This window comes from Manihot esculenta, chromosome 11, assembly GCF_001659605.2.
Source record: "Manihot esculenta cultivar AM560-2 chromosome 11, M.esculenta_v8, whole genome shotgun sequence".
Classification (NCBI taxonomy): domain Eukaryota; kingdom Viridiplantae; phylum Streptophyta; class Magnoliopsida; order Malpighiales; family Euphorbiaceae; genus Manihot; species Manihot esculenta.
In genome coordinates, this window is record NC_035171.2 from 32,189,753 (window position 1) to 32,210,887 (window position 21,135).

The following is a 21,135-nucleotide window of genomic DNA, read 5'->3' on the forward strand; positions in this document are numbered from 1 at the left end:
GGCTACAATATATATATATATATATATATATATATATATATATATATATATATATATATATGTGCGTATTCTTCATTGTGATTGATTCAGAAACCGGTGCTGGTGACAAAATATTTATAGCAAAATGTTTCCTTTCGAGGCTCTTACCTAGTGATCCTTGGAGGGCATCATAGTTTCCTGCGCTTCTTCAGTTTCATCATGTCCATTATAATGTTCCCTTGGCAATGAGGAGTTACTGGCTGCAGCTGATATATCCTGATGGCAATGGCAGTGTATAGCCACTGTGACATAATTGCCAAGTAAGGCCCACCATGGCCAGTGTCCTGCATTTAAAACCCATCTGAGACGTAAAAGGAAAAAATGGACATTCAATAGCTGCAGCCCAAAATTGGCACTGAGCTCGCAACCAGTCGTTGCCTTTTGGTTTCATTGATCATTTGAAAGAAAATGAATTGAGCTGAGAAATTGCAGCCAATAACAAAAGTTTCTTAATGCCCATTCAATTGCTAATACAAAGGGCAAGTTTTTGTCCTACTGCCTCAACGGCCATATGCTACAAGAATACGTGGAACCTCGACCCTTTTTCCGAGCACATAGGGAAGAATTGAAGCTCCACTATTGCAGATGGGGACACTACTGTTTACATAACTACCAACAAGAATAGAACTGTTTCATCAAATGCTGTATTGTACAGTGATCAATCAAAAGCAATTGGCCAAGTATGCTTATCCTTTGATATCACCTGTAAATAAATAGAGCATTAGGTTCTGAGTGTGGACCAAACTTTGTAATAAAGATTGATAAAGAGTTAGAAAGAATATTCTCAAGGATTTCACACTTTACCATGGAGGTAGGATTTCACACTTTACCATGGAGGTATATCTAAGTTATAGTATTTTCCTAATCCTGAGATACGAATACATCATAAAAAATGCCACAACGCCACCGACAATTATCCCGGCTGTTGTCAGCCAGAAGGCAAACTGCAACAGAAAAGGTTATGGGACCAAGAATTATTTTCAGTATAAAGAGAGAAGAAAAAACTTGAGCATGATTATGACACTTGGATTAGCATACCACGTGCTGTTCAAGATAAGACCTCAAGTTCATGCCAAATATACCTGCAACCAGGAAACAAACTGATATGTAAGCTACTTAATTGAAGCTTTATTTCTTCTCTGATCCACTTAATTAGAAGATATCAATACTTCTTTGTAGCTGTATGCCACAATTTGGTTGGAGCACGCAACAGGTAGCAATATTTGTTCAGAATATAGGAGGGAGCACTAAGATAGATCCATACGGCCAACCCGAGCAACTCGGACTATAGCTGTTTGCAATTTTCAACAATAGTGTGATCATTCAGAATTCATTGGCTGCTAGAACTAAATAATGATGCTGGCCAGGAATTTGGTGAATGCATTTCGTGACCAATGAGTTCACTCTGCTGTCTAAGTTACCAACATACTCATTTCCTAAACAAGAAAGCCACTGATTGTAATAATAAAGATACTAACTCCACATCCACATCTGGCAAAGAACACACCTGCAACTAGAGCACCAACTCCCACACAAAATGTCCCAACTTGGAGAAGCAATTCCACTCTGCTTACTTCAAGCCTCCGAGAGCTGACAAAGAAAAGGGTCAAATCAAAACAGAACAGAAGCGTGAGGGACAATAAACTCCAAATCATCGTGCGCTACGGAAAACCATCACTACCATTTCCAGGGTATCTAGGCAATGTTGTTGTCTCCCCCTACCCCCATATACCTGAATGATAGGAATGAGCCTAGTTTCCCCAAATTCCAGTTCTCACCAACAGCATCTAGAAATAATAATATGAGTTACCACACCATTGAATTTACGTTTACTAATTAAGAGTCAGGAATGTGGTTAGCTAGTTTAAAATTACTTTTACTTCATGGAAAGTGTGAAAAAAATTGGAAAATGATTCAAAGCCGGGTTTGATATAAACAAATTGTCTGATCTGACTAATTTTAACTAATGCGGGCACATATGAAAACAGAGATGCTTTTAATGCCCCGAAAATCATGGTTTCTGACCTTAACAAGTCACGTGCCTTAATTCTCTAGGTTCTGCTGAAGGAATTACTTTTCTGTCTGAAGGCATACAAATAATAAAAAATAACTAAAGGCAGTTCAATCCACATCAGCATGATTCAAGATAGCTTATGACAAAATCGGTGGTGTACTGAGCATGGAAAGCTAGCATGTTTATCTGAAGTTCTTTCTAATACTAAGAAAGAAGAAAATTATAATAGCATCCTCAGCCCAAACCTTAAATTAACAGCAATAGAATCTTCCATTTCTTTTGCAGAATCAAGAAGTCGTTCAGCCTGACCATGACAAGATTCACATCTGCCAAAACAGTAAGACGCTGTCAATTTGAAGAATATGTAACATGATCAGGAAAAAGGTTAATTATAATAGAAACCAGGTTATCATAGCACTTTCATCTATTCATTCATTTTTTTCCTGGTGGGGCATTGGTCGCATTGATTGAATCTTTTTTATTTTTTGTTTCCTAATGAACTATAATGAAAATAAAAAACACTTCCCTGAACAAAATATAAAATTTCTGGCTACTGTTAAAACCATGACCAAGTATTTTCCCAATCAATGAGGGGTTTGCTTATAATGGAAAATATTTTAAAATATGGCTAGTATCATCGATGAAATTTCAGAGAGTTGTCCATAGAGTAGATTATATACATCCTTTCCTCCAACCCCCTAAACAACCAAAACATAAATCCAATACTTAGCTGAAGCACTAATACAAAATTAATGCATCAACACAAAAATTCTATTCCAATCAACAAATTTTCGGAGGCTTACAGTAATCCAGCTGCATCTTACATGCAATTATCAAGTCATCACCAACGAAATTTTTATGCGGGAAAAAATTTACAGCATAACTATGGAAATATCAAAATGTAGTACATGAGACAACAACATTGATTCACAATTAAAATATAAGATCATGTTAACAAAAATTACTATCGGTTAATTGGTTAATCAAAATCTTTGTTATTTCTTTTCATCTTTCACGTTCAGCATTATCTAGAGCTAAAATCCCAACAAATCTTAATAGCTTAAAATTCTTACCAAAAAAAAATTTCAGAGAGATTATAGACCACCTACATCATATTTTCTGCAAAATCATAATAAAAACAGACTGCCTATGTGTTCTTGAAAAGCACTAGAAATAGAAGCAGGAATAACCTTTGAAGATAATTTTCCAAAAGCATCTCAATTTCTTCCTCTTCCTCTGCAGATGGAAAAAAAAAGTTAGAGCCCATGATAAAACTGTGCTTACCTGTAACATTGCCCATGCAAATTTAAAATACACCAGCTCCTTTTTATAGCTTACCCTCAGCGATCTGCTTTTCTAAGGGGACAGAGCATTCCACATTATCATTTCCCTTTACAAGAGTGCAGTTTCTTCCCATTATACATATACGACGTATTTCCTGGGTGTCCTCCAAAAGATCAAGCAGCATTTGTCTAAGAGCTCCTGCCCTTGAACCTAATTCAACCTTCCACATGCAAGTGAAATGTAAAAATCAAAGACCATTCTACTCTCGACAGTTATGCCATTCCAAGTCAAGCAAGCTATACCAATGTTTGCTTGCTAATGCGGAGTTCCTCTAATACTTCAGCAGTTAACCTGTTGGGTAAAACTTCAAGAAGAGCTTGAACCTGAAACAAACAACAAAGTACTAATCATAATGGTAGAACTAGCATCCAGGAACATGTAACATGAAGTTGCATAAAAACATCAATCTAGAATATGGTTCATCAAATTTTAAGAAGAGGAGAAAGCTTCTGTTTTCCTTTTGGCCTATGAATAAGGCAGCAAGGCAAACAAGCATCTTGATGGACTTTAATTTATCCCCATTTTCTAGTTATCATCCTAGTCAATTAAGCAAGACTATTAGCGTGTAATAACTTAAAGTCAAATATAATATTTTTTTTTTTTGTATCCAAAAAATTTCTTTTCAAATTCTGAGGCATTTGTATCTTTAGAAACATAAATTACTACTTATTGAAGTATGTTTTTGATACCATCAAGGTTCTTACAGTATTCTCTATTTGGTCCGGTAAAATATGAAGATTAGGGCTAGCCCAATCCTTCCTTTTTCATCTTAGCTAGCACCTGGAGGCTTACTTTAAAATATTACATAAACACTACACCATAGGCACATTTTCACAAGTACTACTAGTTAATGAACAATTGTTCTATAATCAAATATCAAATAGAGAAACAAAAGGAAAAAAAAAAAAAAAAACAGAGTATGTTCCCCCTACTCACACGAGGTTCAACATTCATAAGTCTCTGCTCCAATCGCTGTACTCTTGAAAGCAATGCTGCTTCAACAACCTGAAAATTTAACAACAAATGCCCACTTCAAAACCACAAATGTTAAAGAAGATAGGGTAAGCCAAGTGTTGCATGACTTGGTCGTAAAACATAAAATGAAGCTTTCACCCATTCTAAAGTATACATGAGTATTAGTTCCCATAATGAATTAGTGCTCCAATGTCACTAATGATAATTGGTTCACATGGAAGTGACTACAGTGATTAATGACAGCTAGTGATGGATCAGCCAGCATGTCAAATAGAGTAGTATGTATGTGCTTGGTTTTCAGTGGGGAAGGGAAGGGGGGCCATGGCCCTCTCAGCCCTCCTAAAATTTCATATTATATATATATAATGTATTTATTTCATTACTTTACGTTATTAATAATATAGATAATGTGAAATATTTGAATTTTTTTTATTTGCCATTATATATTTAATGAGTTTTTATAACATTGGCATTTTTTATGTTTAATTATACTTAATTTACAATGGTATTTTTAAAATATAAAAGATTGATTCCTTCAAAATTTATAAGCAATGAGTATATTAATTTTTTTTAAATTTAATTTTGTATATAACATTAATCTTAAAAAAATATGCATAAATATTATATTTTAATCACAATTACAATTTGAAATACTTATAAATAAGAAATTAATTTCAAAAAAATAATAAAAAGAATTTAAACATATATATATGTATATATACATACACGCATGTATGTAATACTTGAAAAAATAAAATTGACCCCCTTTATGAAATTTTATTAAAAATATATTATATTATATACATTCTTAAAGAGTATTTTTATAAAGCTGAGTAAATCAATTCAAAGCAATCAATAATATGCAATTTTATTAGTGTTGGCTCCCTCAAGAATAATTTTCTGACTCTGCCTCTGCTGGTACTGATTTCCTTTTTATAAGTTTATACAAGTTCATGACTTCCCATTTTGAAAATAGGAAGTCACTTCTTTCTTGAAACTAGCATAATTTTCCCATTGACCATGAAATACTTTTCTGTTTACCAATTTTCCAAAAACATATTTAACTGGAGTTATTTTACCCAAGAAATTACTATAAATTTCAAAGAGGGATTTTTACAGCATTATACTTCACAAAGTTCTCAGCTCTGACCACCTATATTTGTTTTACATTCAAGCCATTTTTTTCATACAGGAGAGAGGGCCAATTTATAGTTACTCAATCTAGCGACTGAAAAAATTATATTCTAGAAACTGTTCAATACACCCTGAATGTATGTTCCGTAACATGATTGCAACATCTTCTCTGACCTACTTTTTTCAGTTGATATCCTGGCAAACAAGTCACACATTCTTTTTTTCTCTTCTATACATAATGGAAATACTCAAGACAGATACAGGAGCATTTTCGTCCATTAAAAAATGGCACATTCAACCTTACTCGGTGCAAGTTCTTTGCAAGCTTATTAGTAGACAGTGCAAGTTCTTTGCAAGCTTATTAGCAGATATGTATAACAACTGGCTAATGATAAATAAAAAAGTTAGCTTTTTCACATATTATAACGTCCAAACACAAAATGCATTTATAGTCATTTTCATGTTCAGAAAAAGAAAATGGCAGAATACCCCACCGACCTCAAGCTCAAATGGCATGCAAGGCCCTCCATTGTTATTTCTGGGATTCAATCGAAGTAACAACGTATCTAAGAAAGCTTTCCCTCCTTCACTGAAAAATTAGTCCACAAAATAAACTTCCATTGTCAGTTCAATTTGGAAAAAGGTAAACAAATAACAGATTTATATAAGAAGAAGGTGAAGAAGATAACTTCCCCTACTCCAGAAGAGAAAGGTTACCAGTTATAGTCAAAGATAAGGACGCGCTCTTGCATTGCTATTGCTCGTAATGTGCCCAGATTTAGCAATATAGCATGCTCACGAACCTAGAAGGATATCCCAATCAGTTAATCATGACAAATAGAAGATAATCAATATCAAATCCTCCCAGAATATTCAGAAAGAAAATCTAAAATATTCAAGGAGAAAGGCACATGTGTCATCCTTTGGTAAGTTTGAAGATCATTATTTGCATTTTTCCTTCTAACAATTTAGGATGCATTCCTCTTGTATTTTTTTGTTTCCTCAATCATATGTAAAAGGAAGGAAGGTAAAACATTTAAAAAAAAAAAAAAAAAAAAACAAAGAAACCACCAGAGCAGCGGAGAAACTTAGTAAATACTAAGTACCAGTAAAGAAGGCATTGAATTTGTCAAGAACAGTGATGGATCAACGCTCCGGATATCTCTTGGGCGAAGACCTGTGGTGATCAAAAAACTCATAAGAGGAAAGAGCACACATCATTGTAAGAGAAATCAATTAAAAATTCTGCTGATCCATCAAAAGTTGCCAACAAAGTCATTACATATTGACAGCATGTGATTAATGTCCCAAAGCAAATATTAAAGTACCCTAGAAATCATACAAACATATTAATAGTACTAAGACAGAAGAAAATCTGAATTTCCTGGAATGGTTTACCCACCACTTGACTTCAATAATTGGCGTCTGTTTATTTTCCTAGTAGATACTATCCCATTTGACTTCACTTCTACAACCTGTCGACGGGAGAAAAGCATTGTTGAGCAATTACAGCAGAAAAGCACAAGACTTTCAACATGCAGCTGCAAAATTTTAAGAATAATAGATAAACAATGACAAGTTCGACCAAACTGTCCTCGTAATTTTATTCTAAAGATGTCTGCAAATGTATTCAAACCTTCTAGACTGCCCTTGATGTTATTTCTCAGCATTAATCTTACATATCTAGAACCAAATAACAAACCCATTTCACTAGACTCTTCACTAATGCATACAAAGATAACTCTGTTATGTTTTCCTACAGCTTTCTATCGTCACATTTTCCATCCCAATCATGCAGTTCTAATAGGTAGAAGAATTTCTACAACAGAATCAAAGATCAGAATCCATATATTTGAAACAATAATTTGTTCCTCGGTTGATTAGAACTTATGCTACTACCATGTCAAGCGAATTTGTAAGCATCAAAACTCGCACCCGTTAGAAATAATTAGACAGAGAAAAAAAAGAAAAAAGAAAACCACGCCAAAAAGTGAAATGTGCCTGAAAGCAACCAGATAAAAAGAACACAAAAGAAACAAACCTCATAAACCGGCTCGCGAATCCCAAGCGAAAGAGAATCACCATACGAAGTGGCAATTCTCTGCTGGTGATGTTGGCCTTTGGTGTCATCTCTGGCTGCTTCTCCACCGTCACCTCCATCAGATACAAAACTCTCGGATTCACTCCACCGATCCTCTTCGGTAGAGGACTTCGTCAAGCACCTAACTCTCGCAGAAACCTTGAGCGCGATTGGAATTAGCGGAATCTTAGTCTTCTGGATGAAAATTGGAGAAGACGATTGCAATGGAGAGGGATAGAAGAGGACATAATCAGGTCCTGGAGATGAAGTGTGGATTGGAAATTGGAGAAGATGAGAAGACAGCGCCATTTCTGAGGACGAACAGTTCCGGTCATGGAAGGTGGATGAGAGAGAGATGCGTCTGCACTTTTAGAGAAGATAGGCGCTTTTTGAAATGGAAGTTGTTAAAATAATTTTTTTTAAAAAAGAAAAAGGTGACAGTTATTTGTGGCTTGGATTTGGTTTCGTTATTCGTTTCCTCACGTAATTTTCTTTGGTTCTGAAAGAATATTAATTATTCTAAGTAAAGTTCAACTTTAGAAAATATAACAATGTATGAATGGGATTTTTAAAAGAAAGAAATACAAGAATATGATAATAATAATAATATGATATTTTTATTTTTTTAAATAAAAATTATAAATTATAAAAATTAAAATTAAAATCTCTAATATTTATTTAGATGTATTTACCACATGTTTAATGTATTTATTATATATTTAATCCACATGCTAAACATGTGATTTTGATATTTTAAAATTTTAAATGCAACAAAAAATATATGGTTAAAAATTTAAGAAAAAATTGATAATTAAAAAAATAATTTTTATTGTTAAAATATTTTAATATAATTAAAATTTGAAAATTTTCACAAATATTTTTATTCTTAAGATGGATTCACCGCTCAAATGTTGACACCTGGCTTAAATTTTGTGGCTGGTGGCTGCTATTCCTTGATAGTTTCGCTCCCTTTTTCAGCTCTAATCATCCGAATCGTCCAAACCTAAGTTAAAATTTTATCTTGTTGAAATATATGCCTCTATTATTTCATATTAATCCATCAAATGTCTTTAATATAAAAAATTATACTTAAATTAAAGTGGTAATATCTTGAATATCTAAATTTATAAAATTTATAATAATTTAATATAAAATAATTATATTATTAATAATTTATAAAAAAATCAAATATAATTTAATTTATTATCAACTGTATTTAAAATTTTATTGATTAAATTTTAAATTTTCATAAAATAATAAAATTATACTCGTCTAATTTTATTAATTTGTAAAAATTTTAAAGCCCTCCATATAATTTAAGTGGAAATTCAGATGGTGGGAGATACTATGCTTGAGTTGCACAGGACTGATGCAAATTCACTCAAGTGGACATGGAGCCTTCTACTAGGCATGAACTTTGAGCAGGTGTGCAAGTATGCGTTATTTTATTCAATATTCAGTTTTACATAGGGTAATGCACAAATTAAAATTACATGGTGGAACTGAAAGAAAAAAATTTGAAATTTCCAGATTCTCAAACAACAGTAATAATCCCAATCCAGGGGAAGGATTTTGAGCATATATATAATATAAGATAGAAACTCCCAGAATGATTATTGTTAAAAGATGAGAGAGATGCCACTAGTAAGCAAATCATCAGCTAAGATTTTGTTTGCTGCTTCTGAAGGATGAAATCCATCCCAGAACACATACTCAGAAGCATTTGCACAAGTTCCCACAGACTTTGAATTGCATAATATTGATGTTTCTAGCAACCCTGTTCCACAGCAAGCCTTTCTTGCCTCTACAAATCCTGCAAGCCACAAAGTATCAAATCAGATGAATATTAACATTCCGTTTGGAATTAAAAATTTTGTAATTGATTTCTTTCTAACAATTCTTTTATTTGGAATGAGAAATTTAATTCTTTTACTTTAAAAGAAGTAAAAATCTTCTACGATTTTATAAAAATTCTTTTGAATTCATAAATAAAACATGCCAAACAAAGAGCAACTGCAGTTGTTTTTGGATGTCAAAGGACTTGTTTACCGTTATCAGAAGGTTTTGTAACAAGATCATAGAGAGGTTGATAGATGTCGAAAACGAGTAAATTGAGGCCTGAAAGCTTGTTTATCAGGCGCTGAGATGTGGCATTGAGCTTGTTATTAAAGGAAATTGCATCCTTGTTTAACTTGGCTACACATTCATTACTATCAGAGCCAAATATTGTGATAGCTGCTGGTAAGCATCCAAGGGGTGGCAATGATGTTACTCCAATCTTTCTTGCTCCTAACTTATATAAATCCTGTATACAATGTGACTTCAGTAAATAATACTTGGAGATAAAACTATATTTTACAAAAATGGTGTTGAAACAAACGCAATATTAGAAAAATGTTCGACTGTAAGGTCTATATCCATACATTTTTCCGAAATCTCCGTGTGTTACCAATACAGATTTCCATTTTTTATTCAATTCGGGTCAACAATGTGAAATTTTTCGTATTGGGTCACGATTCAGCTATAAGAAAATATACCCAAATTCAAGCCACAGCAATGTATGTTGAGACAAACCTGAATGAAATTTGCATAGGATTGCATGAGAATGTCAGAGAACTGATCAGGTGTGTATTTCTTGTAAAGAAGAGGATTAATGTAATAGTTCTGAACAAAGTCACTAGCTCCAGCACTGACAAGGTAAATTGCACCAGATATTATTGATGAAGCATTGGTTTTTCCAGCAATTCCCACTATCTTGTTCTGGTATTCCTTGTAGTATTGCAGTTGCTGAGTCAAAGGAATTGCATGCTACACCACCAAAACTCAAATAACTCATATAAACAGTTTAAAAAGAAAGAAACAAAGAGAGGGTATGTGTTATTTGAGTGTAAGTGAAAGTACATATAACTTAGCTGTTGGATCATAGAAACCAGAAGCACCAGATGCAAAATTTGCACCAATCAGGAGGTTTGTGCCTTGAGCTTCTTTGCTAAGGTAAGCTGGTGGGTATGAAGTGAAGCCTATGTTCTCAGCTGTTTATTTGTGCTCACCCACACAAAACCAATCAGTAAAAATGTTGAAACTATCGCAATAATAGAAAAGGAGATACAAGAAATTTAGCGTCGTTTCACCGTAATGATGAGAAAAAGATTGATACAATCTCTTAGATCTCTCAAAACATACCAAAATTCAAGCGACATAATTAACAAAACAGTATAGGAAAGTGATACAGATCCATTATGCACATCATACAACATTTGTGATCAAAGGGTAAGCCATTAAGTACCAGTGAAATCAGAGGCAAGTTTTCCATTGCAGAATCTGCCAGTTGGTTGATGATTGATAAAATCTCTACCATAAGGAGGGAAGTTTGCCTTTACAATAGTGTAGAGGTGGTTGTTGTTGCCTGCATCAACAACAGAATCTCCAAATATGAACATTGCAGGAGCCAGAGGTTGAGCATTGGCCACAGAGAAAATCAGTGCTGTAAGAAGAAAGGTAAAAGACAAAGAATTTGACAGCTTCATAGTTTCAACTTGTTTTTTTGCTTGATTTGTGCAGTAGAGTTTGTAAGAGAGGGAGGTGTGTATGCAAGTGGGTATGCGGCGAACTGATTTAAGCAGAGCTTGGAGGTGGAATTTATAGTGAAAGTTAACCGTTTCAAGTGGAAGTTTAGCTAACGGATATATTTTATTGGCTTTATTTACCCAAAGTTATTAATTGGTATAAAATATATCAAATATGAAACCTCACATAAGTCCCAGAATTGGCTAGCATCACCCCACATGGAGATACAGAATTTTTTGTTTACACTTCTGTTAATTGTAATGTTGGTCAATTTTCACCACCTTTGCCTTCTCATTCAAGTTCTCAACTATGTTACGTTAATGTGGCTGTCTTTAGTTAACCTGTCTGAGTACAAAATTGTCAATATTTATGGCCATGAATGGCCAAACTTGCCCACTAATTTGTGAGGCCAAATCTCTTACAACATGGGTAAAAGTGTCATTTCATGAAGAAAATTATCAAACAAAAGCTGGACTCCTATGTTAGTCCACAAAAAGAATTGGCAGTGGTTCCAACCAAAATCAAGTAACTTGTCTTAGTGAAATATGGTATTAGCTGTTACAGCTTCCAGGACACCTAAAGGCTTTTTAAAAAGATGGGCACATGTATTTAGACAAAGATTTATAGCTGAGACAGCTTCAAGTCCTTGCCAACCTTTGTATTGTGTGCCCTTATTTACTTCTATTGCAGCTCTTCAATCACTTTCAGGATCTTGTGCTGCAACATATTGCTTACTCACTTGGATAAGGGTCACCCTTTATTATGTTGTTCAAAGGATATGTTTCTTTACCAATGAGAGGGCCAATGCAAGACCAAGTTGTACTCGTTCAGAAAAATTATTCAAACATATTTATTGTGCCAACTCAATGAATAACTAGCTAATTGATGTTCCCTTCCTCCTAATTTACTTGTGCAAATGTACATTACCATGCTTAATAAAAACAGTGGTATTGAGTTAAATTGGCATTTGTTTTAGCATGTTTGGTGGATGATCAAGATCTGCACAATTTGTTCAAACATCAGTCTAATCCCAAACAATCCTCAACCTAATTAACTTTGTAATTTTTTGTGAAAAAAATTATTGTTTCGTTTTTATAATATAAAAAAACTCATTAGTAAGTTTTTTAATTTTTGAACAATACATTAAATCGTATCTAAAATTTTAAAAAATTTAATAATTAGTCTTCTTATTAATTTTAACTATTAAATATTGTGCAAAATTTTACGATATCCTCAAAATATTTTTACAAAATTGAAGAACTAATTAATAAATTTTTCTAAACCATAGCGATTAAATAATTAGAATTAACAAATAATTGTTAAGATGTTTTAATGTATTTTTTTAATTTAAAAAACCAATTAATAAATTTTTTCACTATAACTAATAATAATTTTTTTTAATCTATTTGTGTTGAGTAGAACCGGATGATAAAAGAACTAATTAGATTTTATCAGGAGTTTTAATCAATATCATTTAGTTAAAATGATATAAGAGAAATCATAGGATAGAAAAATCCTGTTGAAAATTTTCAAAAATCAAAAGGTGAGGTTCAAATAATTAAGAAAATGGTATTTATAATGGAAAAAGATTCTAATAGGTTAAATTATAAATATATTTAAAAAATAATAAAATGTAAAATTAAGTCTTTAAAATTTTTATTTTGAATTTTGTGATCACACCTAGGGCCTCGTTACATTTTTTAAAATTGTGCATTTTAAATTTCTCTTTTCAAAACATTATAGTGGGTTTCTATCCGAAAAATTATTGTAGGTTTCAATCGGATATCGACGATAAAAGTTTTATCTTGAACTTTGTAATATCCGCAATTCTCGTCATACTTTTGAAAGTTGTACTTCTTCAAATTTCTTTTTCGAAAAATTATCGTGAGTTTTTATCGGATGTCCCAGTAAAAATTAAGTCTGATTTAAATCTGAGACATCAATCATAAAAATTAAGTCTGGTTCAAATCTGACGTAAAATTTAAGGTTAATTGCGGCATGTGAAATTTTGATTGACTCGAAAAAAATTTTTCCATAAGTTTAAAATATTAAAATGCTTAATAGCTCATCAACCTAATTGAATTTTTTTTTAATTATTTTTTCCAATTTCCTTTTTATGTGAACTTTTATCCTGGTGAGTTTGCTCTCTGCCATTACACTATAACGATGAGATATGGAGATGGTAGTGATTAAGATAACAAACTACATGGAAACCAAAATCTTTATTACATAAAAACCATACATTGAGTTTTATAATTTTTCTTGAGTTGTTTATTTTCCAAAAAGAAAATTACAAACTTTGGTCGCTTGATTATTAGCAAGTAAAACAAGATTATCCTTTATTTGATGATAGAAACTCAGATAAAATTGGCACCCCAGCTTGTCAAATCTCACTCACAACATTACCAGTCTACTAGAGCATGGTCTCCTGTAGGACGCTTCATGAATATAGCTAGAGTTTATATACTTAAAACTTGACTATGAACTCTCACATCTTCACATGAAAATTAGTTCTTTTTATCAAGCTAGGAACCCCCATAAACTCATGCAACTCTTCCATTGTAGTTTAATCGTAATAAGTTATCGACGAACCTCAATCGGCAACTCTACATAGTACTCTTGTTGTGCCGTGAAGCTGATCAACTCCGGTCATCGTGGTTAGTGTATCTTTACCTTGTAATATAATCACAGCTGAAGCTTTATTTTCTCAGACATTTTCAAGATGTCAGAATGAATCCTATCGCCTCCGATATCTGCACCAGTGGCTCCAGCAGCAACTCTTAGTATATCTTCAACATAAGCATAATTTCCCAAGATGTCAACATGTGATCCACTTTCTATGCTTCGTCCCTCAAGAAGGCTTGTTGATGGTTTGTGTTGATACTCCCTTACATATGTTCGAATGTCATATGGGTTGAACCGTGTGCTTCCTTTCCAACCTTTGGCACACATGAAGCCAGCACTCAGTGTAGGAACACTTTCATCCCCATCAACTGAATACACTCCACTTTTCAAGCAACTACCCTCTTCACCGTCGACTGAGGTGTCGATCCGGAACGGAATACTCTTGCACCTATCAGATGGGGATACCTTCAAAACATATGACCTTTCAGTAGGAGCTCCAACACCATATAAGCAGTATATCTCCATATCTGGTGCATCAGGTAACCTGAAACAGAAATCCAATTCTAAAACCATTGATTTTTTAAATTTAAGTAATTTCAATCTTCTGAACTTTTTCTAAGGTAAGTTTCAGGTGTACATGGATGCTGCAAATAAGCAAATATCTTGTGCACATTACTACAATTTTCATGTAATATATCTAAGAAAAATATGCCAAATGAAAGAAAGACACGTGACTAAATAATTTAAGTTTAGTACTATTTACAAATATAACAAAGGATATTCACCTGCTCTCTAGTGGGTTAGACCAGTATCTGTAATGTTCATACTTAGGATCATCAAGGTTGTCAGCAATCCCATGAGAGAATTGAGACTCAGCACGTTGCATCATTTTTGGAGCTACGAAACGAAGTAAATCAAAAACAGTTGCAGCTGTAAAAGCTTTGTTTTCTACAAATTTCCGTATACTTTCCCTGTTTATTAAATCGTATTCGGTCCAAACCTCTTCACATGAGGACCCTGAATTCTTGCCGGTATGCGCACCAAAAAATTCCTGTTGACAGCTTCTTCTCATTATCCATGTTATTTAAATCAAAATCAGATGACATCAAAAATATAAACAAAATAAAGTATTACAATGGCATTAAGCATGGCTTATTCAAATTTAGCATAGTTGGCAACGTATGGACTCAAATTCTCCAACCCATGAACCAAAATAGGAATCATTTTTATTCCCTTGTCCATATATAGGATCATTATGTTGAGTTTTTTTTTCCCTAAATTCTACATTACTAGGTTTACATTTTCGTCAACCTTCAAAGGTTTGAGGCAGAAATATAATAGAATGGTACCTTCGCGTCAAAAGGGGGAAGCTCCGAGGATGGTAATTGCGAAGCTGACTTGCTAAAAGAAACTATCCTTCCACCCTTGATGGACTCTTTCAATTGTAAACCTCCTTTGACATCAGTACTGCTGTCATTTACCAAGGTTTGCGAGGATCTCTTTGACAAAACACAAGCCTGCTCTTCTTCGGGAAACCAATCCAGGTTACCCCAGATAGTTTCTCCTCCTTTAGGCAGCAATGACACAGTTGAATCCCATGTTCGACTCACCCTCAGAACATGCTCTAAAGTCTGAATCCCGAGAATCTCAGAATCCAAAATACCAGCAAGCATAGCTCTGTCATGTCCATGAAAAAACATTTCAAAAGAATCAGTTTTCTCATTTAATCAACGTTGAAAAACCTATGAAATCAAGATTCAGCGTCACAAGCTAAAAGCAAACTAATATAAAAGAAAGATTGTAAACACCAACCTGAAGCTCGCAACATCTTTCCCCTCGGTAGTGAGTATGCTAGTAACCATCTTTGGAGAACCGAGAAATGTTGGACCAGTGTTCATGATTGCTTTTATGTGCTTGTTGCACCAACCTGGACCACCACCGCCTCCCAACAGAGGAGGTAGTTCAACCCATTTAAGGAAGTGTAGGAAATAGATAGCCCCCATGGAATGGGGAACCACTACTACTTTCTTATAACCATTTGTTACATACATAAGTTCTATTTTACTCTTCAATCTACTAAGAGCCTGGTCCCGAATCTGCTTGTATTGAATAAAGAATACATTAGCGAAAACTATTCAATTTCATCATAATTATACAAAAATCAAAATGCTTTATAGATGATTTCGCTTTAAAATTAATTTTTCTAGCATGAAAGCTACAATTCATATTTAATCTGTTACTCATAATCAACACTGCTGCAACAACTAAGATGCAGAGATCTATAACAGAGTGAACTTCCCAGCAGATGGACACATTAACCCCTTGTTTGGAATAAAAGATTTCGCAGTAATTCAATTCAATTCTTTTCTTTTCTATCAAATTTCTCGTTTGGAATGAAGAATTCATTTCTTATTTTAACTTACAAAATTTTCATTTTTAAAGAAAATGAAATCATACGTTATTCTGAAAAGAGAATAAGAGCTACATACCTCTGTATTCTGAAAAGAGAGCCTCCAATCATAGGCAGCCATGAAAAGGTTCTTCCCTTCATAACCAATTTTTGCCAAATTCTCAATAAGAACAGCCCAAACGAAGTATCCTGAAGCAAAATAGTCAGCTGCAGCCAGTCCTGGGACCGCACGGACTCTAACACCAGGTGGGTCAAGACCAGTCTCATTGTGCAAAATCAAATGGTCCAACCAACAAAGTGGCCTGGACATTCCAATGCAACTTGTATATGAGCTCGTTTAATCTAATTAAAGTATCATAAAGTGAAGACAGATGATCTAAAAAATCTCCCTTCAAGTTCATCAGTACACAAATTCTAACATTTGAAATTGTACAAAATGGAATTCCTTTCAACATTGACACTCAATCCAACATGGAACACAAATTTACTGAAAATTAAAAGAAAATGTAATGGTCCCAATCTGCTGAGGCAGAATTGAGCTAAATTCCAGGACAATTCTACAGTAATATATCATATCTATAATTCTGAAATTGATTAAAGAAAGAGGGATTTAATTCTGAAGCAAACCTTTTGAACATCTCGGAGAAGGTACCACCCCAAAGTCGCTTTCGAAAAAGACCTTCTGCACAAGGCTTGCCCTCCCAGAGCTCCAGGCCTCCAGTGATAAAGCCAGGAACCAAAACCACTGGATGCTGAGCAATCAAGCCTTCACGTTTAAGTCTTGTCCCAGGTGATTCAGGAACCTGAAACCGAGGCAATGTGGCTGACAAACAGTGATACAAGAAAAACAGAAACCACCAAATAGTGCACATATACCCAATCGTCCAACAACAGTAATCTATGCAACTCAATTCTCTGGGCTTTGTTTTAGTCCTTTTCTTGTTGATTTCTGAGCTATTTTTTATAGCAGAGGCCACAATTTTTTCTTTCTTCTCGCATTGTTGTGATTCAAACGACTGGAACCTCACTGGCTCCACAAAGCATAGCTTTCGAAACCGAAGAATTAAAGCCATGATTGATGAAAATTTTAAAAACCCAGTTCAGGAAACGAGCTACAAATAGATAGAGAGCGTATTGGTTGTGAAGTACAAGAAAATTTTGTAAATTGGGATTCAGTTTAAAGAACCGAAACAAGAAGAACCCAGCAAGGGAAAATTTGAGATTGCTGAGCAACAACGGTGAATTATAATGCAAAGATGGTTGTGGGCTTTAAATAGCCGTTAGAGAAAAAAAAAATTACAAAACCACGTGGAGAAGAAGATGGAAGATATGGGGTGTCTGTGGAGGCATCAGCAACCAACACTTGATAACAAAAACAAGAGAAGGATAAAGAATGGTGGTAAAACAGGGAGAAAGAAGCTGAAAGGAAATTTTATTTTTATTTGTATTTATTAATTTAGCTTTTTTTCTGTCAATATTCTTCAGTAAGGATGGTGATGAAAGTGAAGGGAGCTTTTGGAACTTACAATCTGTTTGAGAGACGAAATGAAAAGAGAATTAGTGTGTGTAAACACCTAACAATATTTAGTCATTTTCCATGACACATGTCTTTGCCTTCTGTGCATGCAGTCAAGGCTTCTCTTATACATGCTTTATTGGGTTATATTCTCTGTATTTCACGTGCTTGTCCCTCCACTTTCTACTCATTTACACACTTCTCCTTCTCTTTCTCTCTCTCTCTCTGTGGGGCTAGTGAAACCAGGCACTGAAATGTGGTGATGGGGTAGAAAAAGGCAAAAACTTTTTCTGGGGTTTTGTTGAAATTGCGATAGAAAGAGAGGAAAGATAAAGCAGAGATATGTTGGTGCCTCAATCATGGGAAGAGCAGAGCACGCATTACGAAAAACACAGAAACCCAAATTGTCTAGCTACATGATGAATCCATAGTGAACGAGAAGAGGGAGGAGGGAGAAGGTGGTGGTGGTGGTGATGGTGGTGGGATGGTGGTGCTGGTGGACCTGATAGCGAGAGGCGAAACTTGGCAAGAACAGACAAATACATGTACTAATAAGCTATGCAGAGATGTGTTTGTATAGATTACAGGCACATTATTTAAGAAGATGATGATGGTGATATGTTATGTGTGAATTTGATAATATTCTCCTCTCTTCTCTGCCTTATTTGCAGTCTCTTGCAGAAATTTTTTTTTTATTGTTTTATTTTATTTTCTTCAATCTAAGTTCAAATCCATTGATCAAGATGGGTAAATGAAGCACATTTTAAACGTTGAAGACATTGATTTTTCTCATTTTTGTGCCTTCAATTACACTATTAAAACATTGTGGAACTTGCATTAATGTTTGAAACCCCAGTAACAGGATAACATTAGCACCCAAGTAGTGGAACCACAGTATGAAGAGTGCTTAATTTCTAGTGAAGGTTTCACTTTCTGGCCGTCGTCCTTCCCTTTCTTCACCTTCTATTCGAGCCTTGTTTGATGGAGGTAATTGAAAAAAGTTAAAAGTTTTCAATAAATATCAAAATTTTATTTATTTGATTATTAATATTTTCAATAAAATAACTGTTGCATGAAATCAATATTCATGAGTTTTTATGTTTGATAGTAAAAACGGCTAGGCAGCGCTTCTCCATAGTGTGGCCACGTTCTTCATTTATTAAAGAACACTCTTCAGTTAACGGATAACGGCCATACTAGCTTGTAATCCCCAGACCACGGCCACATCGTGTTCACTGATCAGACACCATGGTCGGGCAATAAATCATTTTGTCTCTATCACATGTGCTGGCCATAATCTTCTCTAAAATATTTTTACCCCTTTCACATACTTATTCGTCATCATTTATGGACAAATTTTGAAGCCCATCATGTCTTTAATTAACCATATATTTATTTTGTTATGATTCTATTCTGTCTGCTAGCAATTAGGGATGGCGAATGGAGTGGAAATATTCAGGAAGCCCAACTAGGCCCAGTTCAGTGTCACCCTAAAAGGCGCAAGTATACAGAAATGCGAGAGTTCAGCTTCTTATTTATCGTAAGTAAATACAGGCAGGGCGTGTCCGTTTAAATAAAAAAAATTTTGATTTTTTATTTATTTTTATTTAATTTGATTTTTAATTTTGAAAATTTTAATTATTTTAAAATTAAATTATAATTAAAATAAAAATTAAATTGATTAGTCATAATAATATATTATTTTTAATACTATAAAAATTAAATTATAATTAAAATTAAAATATGTTAATTAAACTTTAAAATATTAAATTAAATTAAATTCAACCATCTGTCCAAAATTAATTTATTCCGTTCGAATCATGATACAGGGCTGGCATTTGTCGGCACCGTTAATATCACTTCACCATATTAAGATATTGACCTCAGATCGACGGCGACTATTCTAGGCACGCGCTTCCAAGGAGCGTGACTGCGTGACTAACCTGTTTTTGTTTCTTTTGGTATTTGCTGTCCTGTCGGTGATGGGACTACATTTTATGTACGAATAATTATTGTAGTGTCCCTGTAATATATTTTAATAATTTAAAATATTTTTATAATTTAGAATCATATTAAAATATTTTTATTTTTATTTTATTAATTAAAGAATATTTATTAATTAAAAAATATTTATTATTTTTTCTATTAATTTATTAATTAAAATTAAAAATAATTTTAATACTGTATTTTATATTTTGTCTTAATTCATTAAAATAATTTTTAATTTTAGAATTATAATAAAATATATTTTTAATTTATTAATTAAAAATATATATTTTATTACTTTTTATTCATTTTTATTATTAATTTATAAGCTAAAAATTATATTTCTAAATTGACCTTTTATTAAATAACTCATTCACTGATCACCAGTTTTACTGTGATTATCCACATTATTAATATTCTATTATTAATTATAAATTTTTAGTCTTTTTAAAAATATAAAAAGAAATATGAAAAAATATAGAAACAAATAAAAGAGATAAATGATAAATTTTATTTGATGAATTGAGTAATTAGAGTAAAAAAATTTTAAAAATAAATTCAATTAAGCAAGGGTCTATTTAATTTATTTAAATAATTATATGGTAAGGGTCTATTTATTTACTGAAAATAATTTTTATAAAAATAAATTTTTATAAAAAAGTATTTTAAAGGACTTATTTTTTATTAATTTATTGTAATTTAATAAATAAAAGATATTAATAATTTATATATAGACTATATACTATTATTAATGAGATCCCAAAACTCATAAAATAACTTTATTTAAAAATGATAAAGTCAATTTTCTTTAAAAATAACTTATTTTATTAATACATGAACGATTTTCTATTAATTAATATTTTTAAGTAAAAAAATTGAAAAATATTTTTTTTCATGAGATAAATAAAAATTGAAGTAATTTTTACTTATACTCACTTAACAACTGATTTTTTTTTTCCATAATTAACCCTTTCTGGCTTTCTCCACTCTCTATTTTTCTCCTTTACATATTTAATACTGTGGAAATAATAGGTGATTATTCTTAATAAAATTATTTTATCTTAATTTTTTTATTCATTACAATTTCAATTAAGTTGTATAATATATTTATTACAAATTTAATTAGCTTGAGTAATTTAGATTTTATGAATCAATTCCCTTCACTATGAAATAAAATGCATATAATTAGATAAATTAAGGATTTTTTTGAAATAAAAACTAATTATAAATAAATAAACAAAAACTTTAACATTTTATGTAAATTAATTATTAGTATGCATATTAGAATTTTTTTTAACTATATTTGTTAATTATCTTATAAATTATTTTTTAAAGAATTATTAAATTATAATTTTAAATTTAATTTATATTTATAGACTTAATTTAGTGATAAATGCATTTAAGTAAATCTAAAAAATCTCATATTTTATTCTTCTAATTTTTTA

The 21,135-nt window shown here is 32.6% G+C and overlaps 3 protein-coding genes across 7 annotated transcripts; all 3 read right to left on the reverse strand.

The window, feature by feature from the left end:
• Positions 1-342: 342 nt before the first annotated feature.
• Positions 343-7,987, reverse strand: LOC110626345 (magnesium transporter MRS2-11, chloroplastic). Of its 4 annotated transcripts, none has more exons than XM_021772182.2 (14): positions 7,548-7,987; positions 6,909-6,981; positions 6,613-6,683; positions 6,224-6,309; positions 6,005-6,095; positions 4,334-4,402; positions 3,640-3,720; positions 3,392-3,557; positions 3,244-3,289; positions 2,299-2,379; positions 1,547-1,629; positions 1,078-1,121; positions 870-983; positions 343-742 (listed from the first exon to the last, which is right to left on the reverse strand). In XM_021772182.2, the coding sequence occupies exons 1-13, from the start codon at positions 7,893-7,895 to the stop codon at positions 888-890; spliced, it is 1,335 nt and encodes a 444-aa protein (XP_021627874.1). In that variant the 5' UTR covers positions 7,896-7,987; the 3' UTR covers positions 343-742; positions 870-887. The 4 variants fall into 4 exon arrangements, 3 of the variants coding, with proteins under 3 accessions (XP_021627874.1, XP_021627872.1, XP_021627875.1); XM_021772180.2 differs by having other exon boundaries at positions 844-983; positions 7,548-7,986; XR_006352523.1 differs by lacking the exons at positions 343-742; positions 870-983 and having other exon boundaries at positions 1,209-1,629.
• A 1,004-nt stretch (positions 7,988-8,991) lies between these two features.
• LOC110626554 (GDSL esterase/lipase At5g22810) lies at positions 8,992-11,208 on the reverse strand. Its single transcript, XM_021772528.2, has 5 exons — positions 10,873-11,208; positions 10,488-10,618; positions 10,161-10,394; positions 9,636-9,891; positions 8,992-9,399 (listed from the first exon to the last, which is right to left on the reverse strand). The coding sequence occupies exons 1-5, from the start codon at positions 11,111-11,113 to the stop codon at positions 9,206-9,208; spliced, it is 1,056 nt and encodes a 351-aa protein (XP_021628220.1). The 5' UTR covers positions 11,114-11,208; the 3' UTR covers positions 8,992-9,205.
• A 2,262-nt stretch (positions 11,209-13,470) lies between these two features.
• Positions 13,471-18,215, reverse strand: LOC110626552 (putative phospholipid:diacylglycerol acyltransferase 2). Of its 2 annotated transcripts, XM_043961806.1 has the most exons (7): positions 17,715-18,215; positions 16,816-16,991; positions 16,268-16,490; positions 15,591-15,874; positions 15,128-15,455; positions 14,564-14,829; positions 13,471-14,322 (listed from the first exon to the last, which is right to left on the reverse strand). In XM_043961806.1, exons 2-7 carry the CDS (start codon positions 16,824-16,826, stop codon positions 13,839-13,841), a joined length of 1,596 nt encoding a protein of 531 aa, XP_043817741.1. In that variant the 5' UTR covers positions 16,827-16,991; positions 17,715-18,215; the 3' UTR covers positions 13,471-13,838. The 2 variants fall into 2 exon arrangements, with proteins under 2 accessions (XP_043817741.1, XP_021628218.1); XM_021772526.2 differs by having other exon boundaries at positions 16,816-18,215.
• Between the last annotated feature and the right edge of the window lie 2,920 nt (positions 18,216-21,135).